The sequence below is a fragment of the Anoplopoma fimbria genome, chromosome 3 (assembly GCF_027596085.1).
Source record: "Anoplopoma fimbria isolate UVic2021 breed Golden Eagle Sablefish chromosome 3, Afim_UVic_2022, whole genome shotgun sequence".
Classification (NCBI taxonomy): Eukaryota; Metazoa; Chordata; class Actinopteri; order Perciformes; family Anoplopomatidae; genus Anoplopoma; species Anoplopoma fimbria.
This window is the reverse complement of record NC_072451.1, coordinates 26,850,454-26,868,153: the sequence shown is the minus strand read 5'-3', so window position 1 is coordinate 26,868,153 and position 17,700 is coordinate 26,850,454. Positions and strand designations below refer to the sequence as shown.

At 39.0% G+C, this 17,700-nt stretch overlaps 1 protein-coding gene across 1 annotated transcript in view; it reads right to left on the bottom strand.

Moving 5' to 3' along the window:
• Positions 1–17,700, bottom strand: part of LOC129111882 (dual specificity calcium/calmodulin-dependent 3',5'-cyclic nucleotide phosphodiesterase 1C-like) — a 61,615-nt gene that overhangs the window by 10,024 nt on the left and 33,891 nt on the right. Inside the window, exons 3-11 of the mRNA XM_054624035.1 lie at positions 12,918–13,031; positions 11,201–11,383; positions 9,418–9,484; positions 9,090–9,206; positions 8,340–8,480; positions 5,613–5,713; positions 4,862–4,990; positions 4,315–4,416; positions 249–369 (exon numbers count right to left, since the gene is read on the bottom strand). Coding sequence (XP_054480010.1) covers positions 249–369; positions 4,315–4,416; positions 4,862–4,990; positions 5,613–5,713; positions 8,340–8,480; positions 9,090–9,206; positions 9,418–9,484; positions 11,201–11,383; positions 12,918–13,031 — 1,075 coding nt within the window. The remainder of the gene's footprint in view (positions 1–248; positions 370–4,314; positions 4,417–4,861; positions 4,991–5,612; positions 5,714–8,339; positions 8,481–9,089; positions 9,207–9,417; positions 9,485–11,200; positions 11,384–12,917; positions 13,032–17,700) is intronic.

Genomic DNA, 17,700 nt, shown 5'->3' with positions numbered 1-17,700 from the left:
AGAGCAGAATGTCTGCAATGCCATCAAACCTATGAATATGACTGCATATCTCCCGAACATTAAGCACCATATTAAAACAATCATTCACTTATAGCATCATTGTTTTATTCTTGGTGTAAAGAAACCTAACACACATAGGACTACATTTATAAAATAGATAGCTTTTGTTGCAGCCAGTACAATCCTAAACACCAACACCAATGAAGGGCCTAAAATCACTTTTGACCTGGCCAGGTACACTCACTCACCTGTCTGAAGAACTCCTCCAGTAGGGAGGTGGTCCAGCGGTGGTGGAGGTCCCAATTTTTGGCTGGGTGGCTGATGTCTGCTGTGTGCAGCAGCAGGGACAGGGCTTTGGGCTTATCAATGCTGCAAAAGAGACCAAGATAAATAATTGTAAGAACTGAAATCATTACAGGTAAATATTTTACCATTTACCATAAAAAGATATGAGATCAACATTGACAAGGGTTTCAGGTTAAATACACCTGTATCTGGTAGGCCGAACCCTTGCTTAGTCATTGTCCTGGCAAAAACTACATCATGAGGACAAACACATATTCTAGACAAATCTGCAACAAGGTTATGAAAAATACCAAACAAGGAAGAACATTTCAAAAGCTTTTAGTGACCCTGAAACATAGAATCATAAAAAAGAAATATGGAAAAGAAATGTGGCACAGCTGCAAATGTTTCTTCAGCAATCTGTCCACAGAAATGGACTGTCTGAGCCAGAATAGCACAATAAAATGTGAAAAAAGGTACAAGTGACATTGTCCTGCATATCATGCTAAACATGGTGCCTAGGTGCAGGTGAAAAAGTATTGGTTCTGGATAAAAATTCACTTCTAATTGCTGTACAGTAATGTTTTTAGACTTAGAATGTGTTTGAAGGATACCCACTTGATTAGGCTAACTCAGAATACTCCTGTTACCTTAGACAGAATTTAAAAAAAGCATTTTTACACAGCACAAGAACTGTAGATTTTGTTCCCAATCACTTACTTTGCAGTTGTTTTAGAGAGGGATCACCTTACAGCTAGTAGGGACGAGGGGAAACCTTGCAGCAGCTTTTAGTCTTCCTATTGAAGACTAAAAGCTTAACAAATAACTCACAAATATACCGTTTCATTAAAGTCAGTACAGGAGAAAACAGTGCATTTGTTAGAAAAACTATTTTCAGTGTACATAATACACACAGGTGAGTTTTCCAACAGCAGGGCATTGTGTGTGGGATTGACTCAAAATAAACTTCTGTCTTTGTGTTCATGGTATTAAGATAAGATAAGCATGTCACCCAGAACAACACTATGCCTCATTGATTCATTTTAATTGCTTTTGGGTAACAATGGAGCTGTAGGACAATACTTATTATTGCATCACTGGGATCAATTAATTTTTGGTCTCTTCATGGGATTTGTTGACAATGTCCCAAACTGGCTGAGGGAATGTGACACGGAGGGAGTCCAACCCACTAGATTAAACTACAGTTAACAAAAACAAACAATGGGTTTGTGCAGATCAGCAACATCAGTAATAGAAGTAGTGCATGAATGTGGTGTGTGTGTGTGTGTGTGTGTGTGTGTGTGTGTGTGTGTGTGTGTGTGTGTGTGTGTGTGTGTGTGTGTGTGTGTGTGTGTGTGTGTGTGTGTGTGTGTGTGTGTGTGTCATTACCAAAAAGTAGTTTTAGTCTGTTTATATAATATTTTAGTTATTATGGATTACATTCTTTTTTTTAACTTATGTCTCATATTTGTCTGTTTGCACTATCCTCTTTGCTGCTGTAATCCTGCAAATTTCCACGCTGTGGGACTAATAAAGGATTATCTTGTCTTTTCTTATCTTTTCTTAAAAAGATGCTGAAATATGCATAGATGTCTGTCAGCATGTGCATAAAAACACTCATGCACAGCTACCTTCCATCCAAAAAGTGTAAAAAATAAATAAATAAAAAACTGCCTCCATTAAGCAAATCGGTTTTCTACACTGGAACTGGCGTGAAGAAGCATCATCTCACCTCATCAGACATGGGCGGTGTATGAGATATCACCTGATAACCATATCAAAATATCATGTTTAATGGACTGATGCATGAATGAACAGACACAGTCCAATATGGAAAATAGGCCCACAAATGAAAACACACACAGACACACCCACACAGCAGAGCACAAGGTTAAATAGAGGTTAGAAAGACTGGCTCAAATTTCCCTTCATTCCATTTGTGACAGATTGAGTCTTAAAGTGCACTCGGAGCAGCCCTGGAGCACACTGGTTTGAATTACTTCACATTAGAGTCTATTCAGCATTACAGCTTCCTGCAGACTGCAATCTCGTTTATGTTCATGTATGTGTGTGTAGCTTCTACTGTAGTATTATGATTACTTTCCAGTCAGCACTCTTTGAAATTTGGTATATATTCACAAGAATAGAAAGCATAATATTGTTGAATCCTTCATTTGTTCCCAGGAAGCTATTTGCCTCCACATGATTGCTTTCTGAGCAATTTTACTAATTGTGATTGCTGTGCATTATCACTGTGAAAAGAATACCCTGAAGGTCAACGAATTTCTTCTCTCCTCAGCATTGCGGCTACATCAGCGCTGATGACTCATCGACGTCATATGATAGTTTGCTTGATAGCTACTTATTTCTGTTTGCAAACGACAGCTCTGTGCATGCAGAGTAGTCCCGGTTATCTGTCACCGCAGAGGGGGCTGTGCTCAAAATGTGTGTTTTTTCGGAAGTTCTGGCTGCAGTCTGATGACCTCATTATTTTAAAACATATTCACTTCCTGATGCGAAACACCATGTTTTGTCTTCCTCAAACAGAATGCAACCTGGCTGAACTTCGACTTGCTGACTTCATAAATAATTTATTTCCTTTATGTAATCCTTTTTTATTTAAAATAGCGGGCGGGTCAGCCGAACTAAGTGAGACTCTGGCTTTGACCTGCAAGGCACAGGTCACGTGAGAGACAGAGACAGAGAGGAAGTTTTTAGTAGGCTACTTTTTGTCAGTCTTGCTAGCTTGTCTACTACTAAAAAGTGGATATACAACTGTTCTATGAGAAATGCTTAAACACATTTGCATCAAAGGGAAAACTTATACTATTGTGCAGAGGACATTTAAATTAAATCAAATATATTGGCCAACACTCAGCAACTACTAATGAATGCAAATGGTGCGGATGTATTTATGGATGCTATTTTATGTTTGCATGCACCTGCTTCAAATGTTATTAGACGATTGAATGGGTGTAATCAGCGGTTATAGGACTGATAAATGTGGGTGAGACGGGGCCTGCTACACTTAATAGTGTTAAAGGCTTTTATCATCTATTCACATAGTTGATCCCCGATACGAATACAATAAGACGAGGCCGAACTCTAGTGTCTAATAATTCAGACGGTACCAAAGTAGGTGTGAAATAGGTGACAAGCAACAAAGCACATTTGGTGGTCAGAGGCGATGAATGACACAAACAAACCTAAGACTTTCACCTGGGAAACTGCTGTTCATGTCACTTGTGAAACCAAAAATCCACATTGACTTATTAAACTGTGCTTTTGTACGTAACTTTCTTACTTATTTTTTCCCAAACCACAATATTTTCTTAAACCTAACAGAGTAGTTGTATTGCATGACATGAAGTTGTTTTGTTTGAATTAACAACATTAAGTTTCTGATAACATAACCTTTGGTTTTATATGCTTGTATATTAGAAAACAAGCAGCAGAACATGCTGTAAGTGCTGGTAAAGACAATATTACATAGTTGGTGGGAGGCTAATGTTTTCTATCTGCTCATCTTATTTAGTAGCAGCCCATCGTGTGCCAGCAAACCTGCCAGCAATATATCTTCCGCCGGCTGTTTTTCACTGTTGTGTGCAAATACATTTCACCATGCCAAACCTGGTGTGACGGCACCATAACTCTGCTGCAGACTTCCAGCACAGAAACACAAACTATTCTATGTTTGTGCCTGAGAGGGAAATTCCTCGCTGTATACTTGTACTGTATAATGCATGATGTTTGGTACTATTTGGCCACAAGATCCTCATTCCATTTCTATTTTTTTATTTGGGGTAAACAACACCTGAACAGCAAATATCATCCCAGTCCATCTGATAAGGACATGAAGGCTTGTTGTGTTGTGAATGTTGGCGTGCAACCTCAGGGCAGAGTTAATTGGGTTGTAAACAGCTGGAGGTGAGTACAGTACACAGTGGTTGATGGGAAGGTTAATGAGGATGTAAATTGCTGGGACAAGGGCAGGGAGTGTAAACAGCAGTGAAGGACAAGTCAACTGACCCCTCAGGTTGTTGTAGGAAGTTCTTCATGGTCTTAACTTGCTGGAAGTGGCAGGACATATCTGTGGCCAGAACCATCTCCACCACCAGAGCCCGGAGCTCTCTGGATGAAAACAAAGGAGAGGAAAATATGAGCTGTCAAACTCACAGGTAATAAAGCTGACTTATTTCTAAAGTTGCTTAAAGTAAATGACACAGTTTTTGAGAGCTATTTATAATTTATGCCCTGACAAGTTCCAGCTTATGATGTGAAAAATCATATTTCAGCTGTCTCTTTTAATGTATTATCACACATAACAGTTCCATTAAGCACAAAGTTGTTGAACCTTGAAGGTAATCCAGCTTTTCTGTTTCTCACATCACTGAGCACAGTTGTTAATCTTGAAAAATAAGAGATAAGTTCCTTTTGGGCTTTGAACGTGTACATTGTGAAACTGTTCTGGTTGACTTGCCTGGTTTCCTCATGTCTGTCTCTCTATCCGTCTTTAAGTACAAACATCTCAGTCTCTCTTTCTATTATTGTCTTTCTAAATATCTCTCTCACTGACCTCCAGTCGTCCTTGGAGAGGTTGTAGAGGATGTTCATCTCATCGTCGTCCTGCAGCAGGCGGTAGGCTGCGCTGACATGGTGACTCTCAAGCACTGAGCGGTCATTGTACAGGATAGCTGTGTCTGATCTGTCAAAGAGAAACAAAGCAAAGTTCTATAGGTCAAGAAGGAGCAACTCAAAGAGGAATAATAGATCCCTTGATGTGGTTACATCATCGTATTTAAATTGTGTGTCCCTGATTTAGGAGGCGGTCCACTGTATGGAAGACTTTTGAGGAACAAAAAAGAAATACCCCAACATGGATCATGTATTATATCAACTGTACCAAAATATATGTCAAAGATATGCAGGTTGTACACAATACAAAAATGACTAAACTGAAAGATTTTTCTCTCTGAAATGTATCATGTATAGAAACAGTTTTATTTAGTGAAATAAAGGAATCTGGACAATTGTAGGAATTTACTTTCATTGTGAAAATAAGGATATGTTTGAGAACTTATGAACTAGTTTATTTACAAAATGAGTAACTTTATTCATTATTAAAACAACACTTTGTTACAATGTGTCCTCTGAAACTCAAGTTCTCAAGGGCAAAGAGTTTGGAGTTCATTTGGACTCCCGTCCTGCCTCAGTGTTATTGCTGCACTGCAGGCGATCACAGTGTGATTGTAAAGCTCCCTCGCTGCAAATGAAAACATTGATCGGGTGAGTCAGAGCCATGCATTTATGATTGTATGATCCATTACCTTGTCTGAATGTGGAAGTTGTTTGTGGTCCCCGTGTGCTCGTAGTCGTGCACCGCTGCCGCAAAGATCATGGCAAAGATTTCAAGCTCAGTCAACCAATGCTGCAGAAAAAAAAAAGATGAGAACAAGAGGAGGGGGGAGGAAGGAAGGGGGGGAAGGAAGGAAGGAGGGGGAGTGAAGTGAGCATAGTGAGGAGAAGGGGGATATTTAGAGAAGTATATGGAAGAGAGTAGGGGGGTTAAGCAACGAGATGGAAAAGACAGCGGCGTTGACAGCAAAGAAGGCAAGCAATGAACAGAAGAGGAAAAAATGGACAGAAATTAGGCAAGAGAAATGAGAAGCCAGTGAACGGAAAACGAGGTGAATGCAGAGAATAGTACATAACGACAGAAAGATGTAGAGGAAAAAAGTGATGTGAAGGATGCGTAGAGAAGTATTTGGCAGGAGGAATACATTACCGTCAGGGATAAAAAGAAACAAATGGGGAGGAGAAGAGGGAGGAAGATAAGACAACCTCTACAGAGTCACTTTAACACTCCTTCTATTTCCACACAGACAGTGTCTCTGTCTGGTTTGTCCCTGTTACCACATATAAATGAAAATATTGCATCATAGTACGTTTTTGTGTGTTTTGCTAATGTTACTCATTGTTGTTTTTTAGCCCTTTTAGGTATGCTTTGTAGAATTGTGCTATAATAAAAATTGACTTGACCAGGTGAGGATTCCCATAATGCTTTTCTATCCAAGTTTTTTAGTTCAAATTAAAACTTTTTATTGTGACAACAGAAACAAAGAAAAGGTTTGAAAGTAACAGCAGCTCTTAAAAAAAAAGTTCAACGTTTTTGGAAATGCACTTATTCACTTTATTGCAACGATCAGTATGAGAAGATTGAACCCAAACTCATGTCTGTTTGAATATGTAGCTACACAGAGGGGTAAACATCTAACCTGGCTAGCTGCTTATGATTCTGACTCAAATAAGCGTGATATATTGTGTTATTTGTGAGCTTCAGAGGTGCTGGTAGACAAATATTGTCACTTTCAGTCTGAGCTTTCTAGCTGTTTCCCCCTGTTACCACTCGTAATGCTATGCTAAGTTTAGTTTAGCAGCTGCTGGTAACTTAGTAGCTTTGTATTTACTGTACAGACTAGCGTTCATTTTGTCAGCTTTCTTTTTGGTCAATCTTTAGTGGACTAAAACTAATTCTTCAATTACAATAAGAGGAACACATTTACTGAAAGCCAGCAGATGTATATCATTTTATGTAGTTTTGTTATTTCATTTAAGTTCGTATTTTCAAATTCCAATTTAGTCACCTCCTTTTTAGTTAAATAATTTCAGCTTCATCATTTGTGTTTGCAAAATAAACACTGCAGTCATACGTGTGGTATCGATCTCGTTATTTTATTCTCGGCAAGAAAGTGAATAAGCGTATTTTCCAAAATGTCAAACTATTCCTTTAACTGCCAGAACAAAACAGTGATAGTGAAAATTCAGTATCATCATGTGAGCAACACCCACACCAGCAGCTCACTCTAGAGATAAAGATGTCAATTGTGAAAAGAATGTGAGTTATATGGACTGTTCCTGCATGTGTCTGCTTTTGATTTATAGCTGTTCAAGTGAAACATGTGAGTGTTTGCAGCATCCACAATGAAGAACGATTGGTAAAGGGAGGATGAAAATGAAAAGGTGGAACAGTGATGAAGCATGAGGTGTCGACCGTTTTAAATTTAGCATGCACTCACGTACACACAGTGGGGATTTAGCTGAGGACGCCAAGTCGATATTGGTGACTAATCAACAGTGGGGTAAGGGGAGTCATTAAGAACAGGGGGTGGGGGGGCGGGGATCGGGAAGTGGGTGGGGGCGGGGATCGGGAAGTGGGTGGGGGCAAGATGGCCGATCCATCCCTCGGTATTTTTCCCTCTTGGGGCCGGCTTTATGAATGACCTGTTGATTGTTGATTTAATGGAGTCTGGAGGGCCTGCGAAATGATAGATGCTGTTGTCCTGCTCTCCCAGGAGCCCGTGGTTCTAGCAGTAATGTGGTTTACTCCGCAAGGCACTGCCCAAAGAAACACACCATGTCGACAGCTGTCGCAGCCACCTTATTACGGTGATTAAATAAAAACACTGGAAGCGGGGGCGGCCAGCTGGTTGGCTGGTTGGCTGGTTGGGGACTTTGAAGTCAGCTTTAGCGAGGCTAAGGATATTGTTTTGGGGTGGGAATGAATGCAGCATCTAAAGTCACTCCAGTGGGAAGCAGTGAAATATAGGTCACCAGATAAAAAAAAGAACAAAAGCAACATGAAATATGAAGGGTTGAAATGAAGCGACGTTTGGGCAAGTAAACAAAAAACATTTGACTTCAAATGTTGAGACAATGGCCTTTTATAAGGGTCACATTTTGACAGATAATCTTAGAAATGTGGGTTGATGTTCTCAAACCTGCCCTGAACAAGACGGGGACGTCTTGTTTCTTTAAAGGAAAGAGAGGCTCATGGATTTTCCAATAAAAAAAATAAGCCAAATCTAGTAGATGACATGTCAGACAAAGCTACATTCAATCTGGCATACGGCAGCTGACAGAGATGTTCTGAATGTCATGTGGATAATATGATTATATAGACTTAGCTTTCCTACTGGGAACCAAAGCAACATCTGTTTGTTCAACTGTCTTCTGTAGGAGTTTAATGTGTAATTGTACAGTCAAATCCTACTCACCACCATGCCAGTCTTGAGTAGCAAGTAGTGTACAGTCTGTGTGACATCAGCAGCGTGCATCAGGTTGTGGTAGGGGTTTTTATGTTTGCTGTATCCCACTTCTAGGGCCTCCACGAATGAAACCACTGCAGAGATCGGGATCTGACGGCGGACAAAACAACAACAAATGACTGCCAGTTAAAAAAAAAAACACTGCAGACAGTAAAAAACTTCTTGAAGCTATTGAGTGATTTAAATGATGAGTGCATTCAATTTTAAAACACGCACTGTCCCCGCAGCATCTGAAAATTGATGTCGTAAAATCATGGATCGTGAATCATTTAGGCTACTGCAGACTACGATTACATATTCATGTCAGCTTCATTGCCCATGTCGTTTACTCTAAGATGCTGTCACTTAAAGTGAAGTGTCCTCAGCTGGAAGACGCTGTGGAAAATCAGCTCCACCAGTATCAGATGAGATAAAGTGCTGTTTGTCCAATCCTCCTTCATAATACAGTCATTGTTGAAACGCAGCACGATCTAACACTTGAGACAGAGAAGTGAGTGTGCCGACTTCCATCAAATCAGGCATGGTGAAGGGGAATAGTGAAGCCTACTGTGATCTATAATGAACACTACTAGTTTCTCCTTGTTTTAATGACACAAAGCAATGACCAGCAGTGTGTATATATATATATATATATATATATATATATATATATATATATATGTATGTCTGTGTGTATATGTTATATCCTTGTGGCTTTACCTTGAAACGGCTAATGAGGTCGTATCTTGTGAGCAACTCGTAGAATATGAATTTAAGTGCGTGATCCCCGCTGGCCTCGTTTAGGGCAAACACGTCAAACGACCACTTGTCAACATGCTGTGAGGGGAAGAAAATTTTCAAATAAGGACATGTTTTTCCTCAACCAATGTATTCATCTTTTTCAGAAAAAATAGTAAAGATGTATGGTGCTGCAAATCCAATTCTTGTAAATAACTCAGGGTATGCAGTCTTGATTTTGGCACAAGTGTACAAAGTTGTTATTCAATATCTGTGAGCATTTGCTTGGATGTGTGTTCACCGTTAATACCTTGAGCACAGATATGACTGAAGGGGGGTAGCTGAGTCCCACCATATTGGAGGTACGTCGGTACATCCTGTTTGGACGAGATAAAAACATCAAATGAAGCGCACCGCTGAGTGTAAACACCAAAGGTTACCACACTGGCCCCAAACCACGGCCTGGAAGGCTTCCCCACCAAGACAAACTATAATCCCTCAAACTTGGTATAAAACTGTGATGAAAAGGTTGAAAAGCGTTTGTTTTTTTCACATGCAAACGGCTTAAGGCTTTGTCGAATGTGAAGGATAGAATATAGATTCATTTAATCACGTAATGCAATACAAGGTGCGTAATTCTCCATGATATTAGGGGAGTAATTAGAGGCAGCTGGAAGACAGAAAAGTTGGTGTACGTTGCTCAGCATCCAAAAAACCCCACAGTGGAATACAACTAAATATGCCCTTACTTACAGTCTTACAATACCTTCCATAAATGCAACTTAATATAAATCTGGCCATTTTGTCAGAACAGGACATTCTTTTTAATTTAAAATGGTAGACACCTCATGCTTCATCACTGTTCCACCTTTTCATTTTCATCCTCCCTTTCCCAATCTTTCTTCAATGTAAATGTCTGAAAACAGACGGCTCGCTGTAAAAAACAGATTAAGAAAGATTATAGCTTACATGTTTGAGGCTTACTGATCGGAACAAATGCATGTTGCATGTTAGTGTATGATAAAGCACAGTCTCGGAGAGGGAGCTGTTTGCAACTCTCTGAATGATTGTGTTTAGCAGGCTTGCCAAGGCTGTGATGGGTGACTCAGGTGAGTGAGTGACTGTTCAGGGAATACAAACACATTTCCAACAGGTTGAAATGTTAAAGATCAGACCAGTTTTCAGATTCACTTGAAGTGCTTCAGAGTTTTGAATTGTCTTCCCAGCTTCTCGGCTGCCACTAGTTTTCATTCAGTAAAGTACAAATACAAGAGAGATTTGAGAAATATGCAAACAACAATGATCTAACCTAGACTATTCCCTGTAACCTAAATCCCTCCCTCGTTCACTTACAGTGGTCACTTCTGCCTATAGAATCTATTTACTGCATAATAGAGATCAGTCAATAATTTACGAGTGAAGAGTAAATTGAGATTTCAGACACTGATGAATCATTGTTGTTTTGATGAATCATTGATGGCAATGTGCAATTTTGGCATCAATAAATTGCAACACACTGCATTGAGTGATTGTTAGCAGAAAGAAGTGTACCAGGTTTATATTTTGTCGATATAAAGTAGCGCATACATTTCAAACAATCAAGACACTCAAATAAATATACTTCACTATATTAGGGCTGCAACTAATAATTGATTTCATTAGCAACGGCTTAATACTATTATATCATTTTCTCTATTAATGGATTAATTGTTTGGTCTTTAAAACATCAGAAAAATGTGAAGAAATGTCTATCCACAAGTTAATTTCATATAATGGCTTGTCCTCTTCAACCAACAGTCCAAAACTGAAAAATATTCACGTCAGAAATGCTTTAAACAATATTAGGAATAAAAGTGTACCTGCAGAAAATACACTGTGAGACAACATCATGGTTGTCTGTTCATTATTCAAGGCCAAACTAAAAAATGTTGATAGATCTGCTTTAAGTCGGTCGGGGCTAGACTTGAACAATGATAGATTTGTGACTTATCGAGGTGAAGATAAGGTGACGATCCATATTAATTATTTAACATTGATGACTGCTTGCCGATACGTGAATGTCGCTGTGTGCTTGTGCACTACAAACATGTTACCTCTCAACAAATATGCCAGCCTGGACGGCGTGGACAATGCTGCGGAAGCGAGGTTTCTCTTCACTGCGGCGCAGCATCAGGCCCATCTGGCGGGTGAATGTTGAGGCCAGCCAATCCCGCACCTCTGAGGGCACCGACTCTGACTGGATGTCACTGAGTTCATCCTCGGTGTCCACCAAACGCCTGAAAGAAGGGAGGAAGGAGGGATGTAAGGTAAAAGACAGAAACAAATAGAAAAGAAGCAAAGAAAAGGGAACACAGACAGATGCAGAGAGACCAAAGGCTTACTAAAATATCTGGCCTTTATTGCAGCAAACTCAAAATCCCAACGCTGTCCATCAAATAATATCAGCTCTTATGTAACATCAAAACATCCCAGGCCTTTTAAAACACCAAGATGGGGAGTATTCAAATCCCCATCTTTTGTGTGACATAATTCTCCACAGCTACCCTGTTGTGTAGACATGTACAGGGGATCAAGAGCAAAGCCTGTTGGTCTCCACCCTCTGAACTAAATACGTGTTCTTATGGCATAGAGAAAGCATTCACATCACACTGATAATCATGGTGCAACATGGATTCTGCACCGGATAGTTCATCATCCTTCATCCTGGAGTGGTCCTGCCATCAGCCTTAATCTGCTGGGATCTAGATGCCGAGAGCCTTACATAATTCTATAAGCCTGGTCATATCTCAGATTCAGGACCTGCACTACATTATTGACATACATTGACCTTGTGTGTTCCCTAACCTTAACCATATCTTTACCACGGTCTTTCCAAGACTTTTGTGACATGACAATAAGCATCATATTTGGCAGTGGAAGAAGTATTTAGGTTGCTTAAATAGCAATATAAATGTAATAAATACTCCATTACATATAGAAGTATTGCATCACACATTTTTATTTCCCCAAGGAGGAAAAACTACTATAAATACTCTTGTGAATTTTGAAGCAGATCCAAATCAGGGCGTGAATACACAACTATTTTTTGTCTTTCATTAAGTTTGTGAGATAGGATATGTAGCCTTGGTGGAGGTCTGCACACTGACAATGCCCTTGAATCATTATCATTGATTCATTTAATGTCATCAGTACTTAAATGTCGTAGCTGGGCATGGTGGAGTTAAATTGAACTGCTTTATAAGCTTTTGGGTTATTTAATCTATAACTAAAGTGGCACACGGAAAGTTATCAGAATTCAAAAATAATGCTACACGCTTCCACCACGTTTCATTGAAACCAGGCCAGTAGTTTTTCCGTAATCCTGCTAACAAAAAGTAAGAGATACAAACTAAACCAAAAACATAACCTTCTTGGCAGAGGTAACAATCCTCAATCGGAATAGTTAGTAGTAACTATACCTGTTACATAAATGTAGTGGAATAAAAAGAACAAAATGTAATAGTAAGTGACTGCAGTGCCTCAGTAAATGATCTTTAAAAGTACTTCAGAGTTAGGGTACGGTTTGCAATGTACTTGTTACACATTTAGTTATACTTTCAGTCTATCATTTCGTCATAATGGTGTGTGATTCTGTAACCAGGCCAAGACACAAAATGGTTAAAATGAACCTTAGAATTACAGCACAGGTTGCCATCCCAATGATTGTCATCTATTTTCCAAAATCTTGTTTTTGTCCGAGCTGCACTATTTTTATCCATAAATGAACCATGTCAATTATTGTTCCACTGTAGAAAGCGATCATTTACTTACCTCGTCTCCTCGATATAGACAGATTCTAGCACCGACGCTGCATACTCAAGGTTCTTCTTGAGATCAGTGAGGGAAGCCTCTCCTCTCTCCAGTTGCTTCACCAGACATCGTAATCTAAAACAGAGATTCAACAGTCATTTAACAAATGGAATTACTTCCCAGCCATCACAACATGATAAATTAATTGCAACTGATATTGGATTAATCTGGTCTGAGCTCCTGGTGCAGTGGGCAACATTTGTGTTTGTTTTTCTGTGTAGATAAACCTTGTTGTCTAAATAAAAAAATTTAAATGGAGAAAAAAAAAGTAAAAAAATAAAATAAAAAAGAATTCTCTGATATCTACTTTATCCATTCTATCTTCGTATTTTAAAATTCACTGTCTCGATTGGCATAACCATAACAGTTTATCATAAGAGAAACTTTACACAGTTGTAATTTGATGCTTGGGCTCATTTGCATTTAATGGCTATTTAAAATTAAAATGGCTTTTATATTCAGTTATACTACGTGGCTTTTTAAAACATCAATTCCATTTTATTAGATTGCATAACTAAATCAGTGACACCTTTTCTGCCCTTGATTGATTCAAATTATATTGTAGTAACCTTGAGTACAGGTAATTCATAAAGACAATGAAGTGCCTTAGAAAGTTAATATAGATTTTATGGTGTTTTTCATGTTTACTGATTTTGTGCGTGACAGTTCCAACGTTTGCAAATAAATCTTTAACTGATAATCACCACATCTACAGTCATCTTTATAAAGTGTTTTATGACCAGTTAACTGATTATATTCATACATGATACATTGCAGTATAATGAGGAACTTTTCCTATTTGCAAAAAGCTATATGAGGTTTAGGTTTACCTGGAAAAGAAAATTTGCAATATTGATAAAGTGTAACTGAAAGATCAATCAGATCCTTTCTGTGTTATATATTAACACAAAATTACTTTTGCCTATAGATCAATGTGTGCAATGCTATTCCAAATATCCTATAGCCCTGTTATGAATCCATAATAAATTGACACTGAAGAGCAAAGCAACTTAACATCAATTTGTGCACACTGCAACCTCTTGCAGTATACCACCTGCTGCTGTGCTGGAGGTCATGCGCTCCCTTTCACAGTGAATGCCCACAGAGGCTATGCGTGTTGTTGAATTATTAAGTAGAAGGGTGGAGAGAGTAGGAGGTTTCAGATGGTCTCATTGATTACACATCCTGGCAGCAATTTTCACCAAGTAAACGCTGCAAAATGTTTCTGTGAAGAAGGTTGGAAAAAGTCTCAATCTAAATATTCATGAATGTAGTAAAGCTCCATTTATTCTTTTTTTTATGTTCAAAGTTGGGGTTGGGGCCTGCTGTATTGTGTGTATAGCATTGAAAAACCCTCTACATATTACCAGATCCTTGTCAACGCTCAGCAGACTTTATTTTCAATGTCAAAGGAAGCCCTCAAAAGCAGAGGGATAGCATGCAATCTATCTGTATATCTATCTGCAGAGCTTCAATGGAAACCACAGACATACAGTGTACTGTGGAATAATATCAGGTGGGAAATGCAGAAAATATTTCCCTCAAGTCCACCTCTGCAAAAGAACCGCAGAGGGTAATCTATGCCTATTTGTCCAGACATTTCACTCTGGTTTAAACATATCAGCTTGCAGGGCATCACCAACATCATATGAACACATTTTCTGAGAACAATGAATGTCTACAGAAACCTCCATGGCAAACCAGTCAGTGTCAAAGTGATAGACTGATCAACCAAACAACAGTCAGCCCAGCATTACCATCCCTAGAGCCATGTGGCTAGTGTTACCCAAAATAAAAAGGCAAACATGTGATTGCATATGAATATGTTACTTTAAAAGAGGCTCTGTGGAGTTTTACTCACTTGATTGCAGAGGCAAGTAGGGTATCACATGAATAGGCTTGCAGACTGACTAAACATTTGCAGAGTCCAATTTTTTTATTTATTAAAATCAAGCAATGTTTACATCCATGTTGACTAGTTTGCAGTCTTCTTCTCCCTTGCGTTTGCTGGGACATAGCAGCATATTTGCAGCATATCAAAGGGATGCTATTATTGAAACTACTAAACTTAATATCCTGAATACTATTTCTGACTGAGAGCCAACCTTCGTTATTGATCACCATTAAGCATAAACCTTAGTGCCTTGCCATGCAGTGTGCTATGGTTGAAGTGCCATAATGTCATATTTATTTTTACCGTATAACTGATAGCATTGATTTGTCAAAATTCTTATTGCCGGTTTACGGTTGAAAGTTCATTTTTAACATCCCTTTGTGACAGTATTTGTGGGACTGAACAAGATAAACAAAACCGAGACAGATTCACAAAACAAACAGCTCCATACAGCTACTAGAAATCTAAAACCTCTTAGCTATTTTAAGAATCATAAGGAAGTGAATGGATGAAGAGTAAGCTGCAACTCTAGAATCACAGCACATGTCATTTGGCTGGCACTAATGATGGTTATTAGGAGCAGCTGTGTGCCAGTGAGCCTCCCTGCTAATACACTAGAAAAATGTAGCCTCCTTCCACCAACAAGCTCCTTCTCAGACTATAATCCGCCATTATCACTAATCATGATAAATGATGAACTTTGATCAGTTGGTCATTTGCTATGACTAAACCACCTGAATTGCAATGGTGCTAGCAGAGATAGCCCATGTTGAATGACATTAGCACATGTGCTGTCTCTGGTTAGTGCTTCTGTAAAAAAACATCCATCCATTCCATCCATTTTCCGTAACCTGCTTATCCAGTTAAGGGTCGCGGGGGTGCTGGAGCCGATCCCAGCTGTCATTGGGCGAAGGCAGGGTTCACCTGGACAGGTCGCCAGCCTATCACAGGGCAGACATATATAGACAGACAACCATTCACACTCACATCCACACCTACGGGCAATTTAGAGTCTTCAATGAACCTAAGCTGCATGTCTTTGGACTGTGGGAGGAAGCCGGAGAACCCGGAGAGAACCCACGCTGACACGGGGAGAACATGCAAACTCCACACAGAAGGTTGTCTGGCAGCGCTAACCACTACACCACCGTGCAGCTTCTGTAAAAATGCTTTCTGTAATTCTCATTGCTTTTGTTTCATTAACAATGGACTAAACTGAATGGACAATACATTTTTGCTGTTCACACAAAAGATAATTGACTATATGTGAATATTAATGCTATTTTAAAGTGTTGAAATAAAAGCAGAACCCATTTAGAGAGAGAAAGATTTGTTTCCTCACATTCCTAAGAGAGCATTCTGAAGTAAAATTTGATAAAAAACCATTCAAATAAACTCAATTGAATAACACCAAAGAGCCCACTGCCAAAACGTACAATGAATCAATGTCTCTGACAATCAAATCAAAATTGTCTCATTTTACCTGCTGTCATTACCAATTGAGACAACTGGCTGGGTAGCACAGCTTACACCCAAAGTAACTCCCAGGCTACAGAGCCAACTTGGGAAATTCAGTTTAAACCAGGGAAAAAGTCAATAGGGTTGTGGATTGATTGGTTGTGATTCTTAAATGGTTGAAAATAATAACTATTTGCATTTTGATTATTTGTTTGATAATTCTAACAATCTTCAAGAAAAGTCAGAAAATTGCAAATATCCAAATCAAAAAAACATTTGCTAAAACGGAACAAGCATGTTTGCTTGATAAATGACGAACAATTAACAAAATTATTGATGATTAATCTTCCGTCAAATGACCAATGACATAATTGTTTCTGATCCAGATTCTTTAAATTTCAAGAAATCCTTTTATAAGTACTAAACAAGCAGATAAGGTAATGCGTCAGTAATACTGTAGAGCAGCCCACTGTATGTAGAAATACAAATGTAGATACTCGCACTGGTGTGTGTAAAACTAAAAAACAGAGAGTATTGCCTTGAAATACATGTTGCTCAAACTGCTATCCTGAGAATATTGCTAATACATATACATGAGATGCAGATGACCGTAGTGATAAATATGGTGAAGGCGCTGGACTGAGATGCTTCTGTATGTGACTTCCAACATTTATACAGCACGAGCTTAGCATAAGCACAAATAATATGAATCCACTCTAACCAACATGAATACTAGCTGATCATAGTCTTTTGTTCTCTCTGAGAGATTAAAATACAAAAAGATAGACTTTGGGTGGAGTATAATTTAAAGGTTAAACTCAGAGGCTGTGGGTCTTTGGAAATTTACAATCATCTCCATAAAAAAACATTAAGAATAAAGAGTCTTAAGACAGAGAGTGTCATAAGTTCAGTACATATTGTAAAGCCCTCTGAGTCAAATGTGGGGTTATATTACGAAACTGTTGTGGCTGCAACTCAGTTTCATAATATCAGCAGCTGTAGCTGTCTCTTTTCAGTCAGAACAACACTTTGCAAACTGATGTAGTTTGACAGAAAACTGCAGGAGGAAACAGCCCACAGCCCTATCTGCACAGCTCATAGCTGCAGTTCAGGGTCTTTGATGTGTGCTTCTCAGACTTATTATGTGTATATCTACAGTTTGGCAGCTCAATGGTTTCCTAACAGCTGGACCTGGTCACTGGACAGGGACGATTGGTAAAGCTTGACCAGCAGGAGCGCTGAAATCATGATGTTGAAATCCACCTAAAAATCCTTGCATGTCTTGCATGTCTTGAGCTGTCATGATGTGAGATCGTAAGGTGCAGTGCCACGTTCAATATGTCATCACAGACCTTTGGGCTTTATATGTAAACAATGAGTGACAGTGAGTCT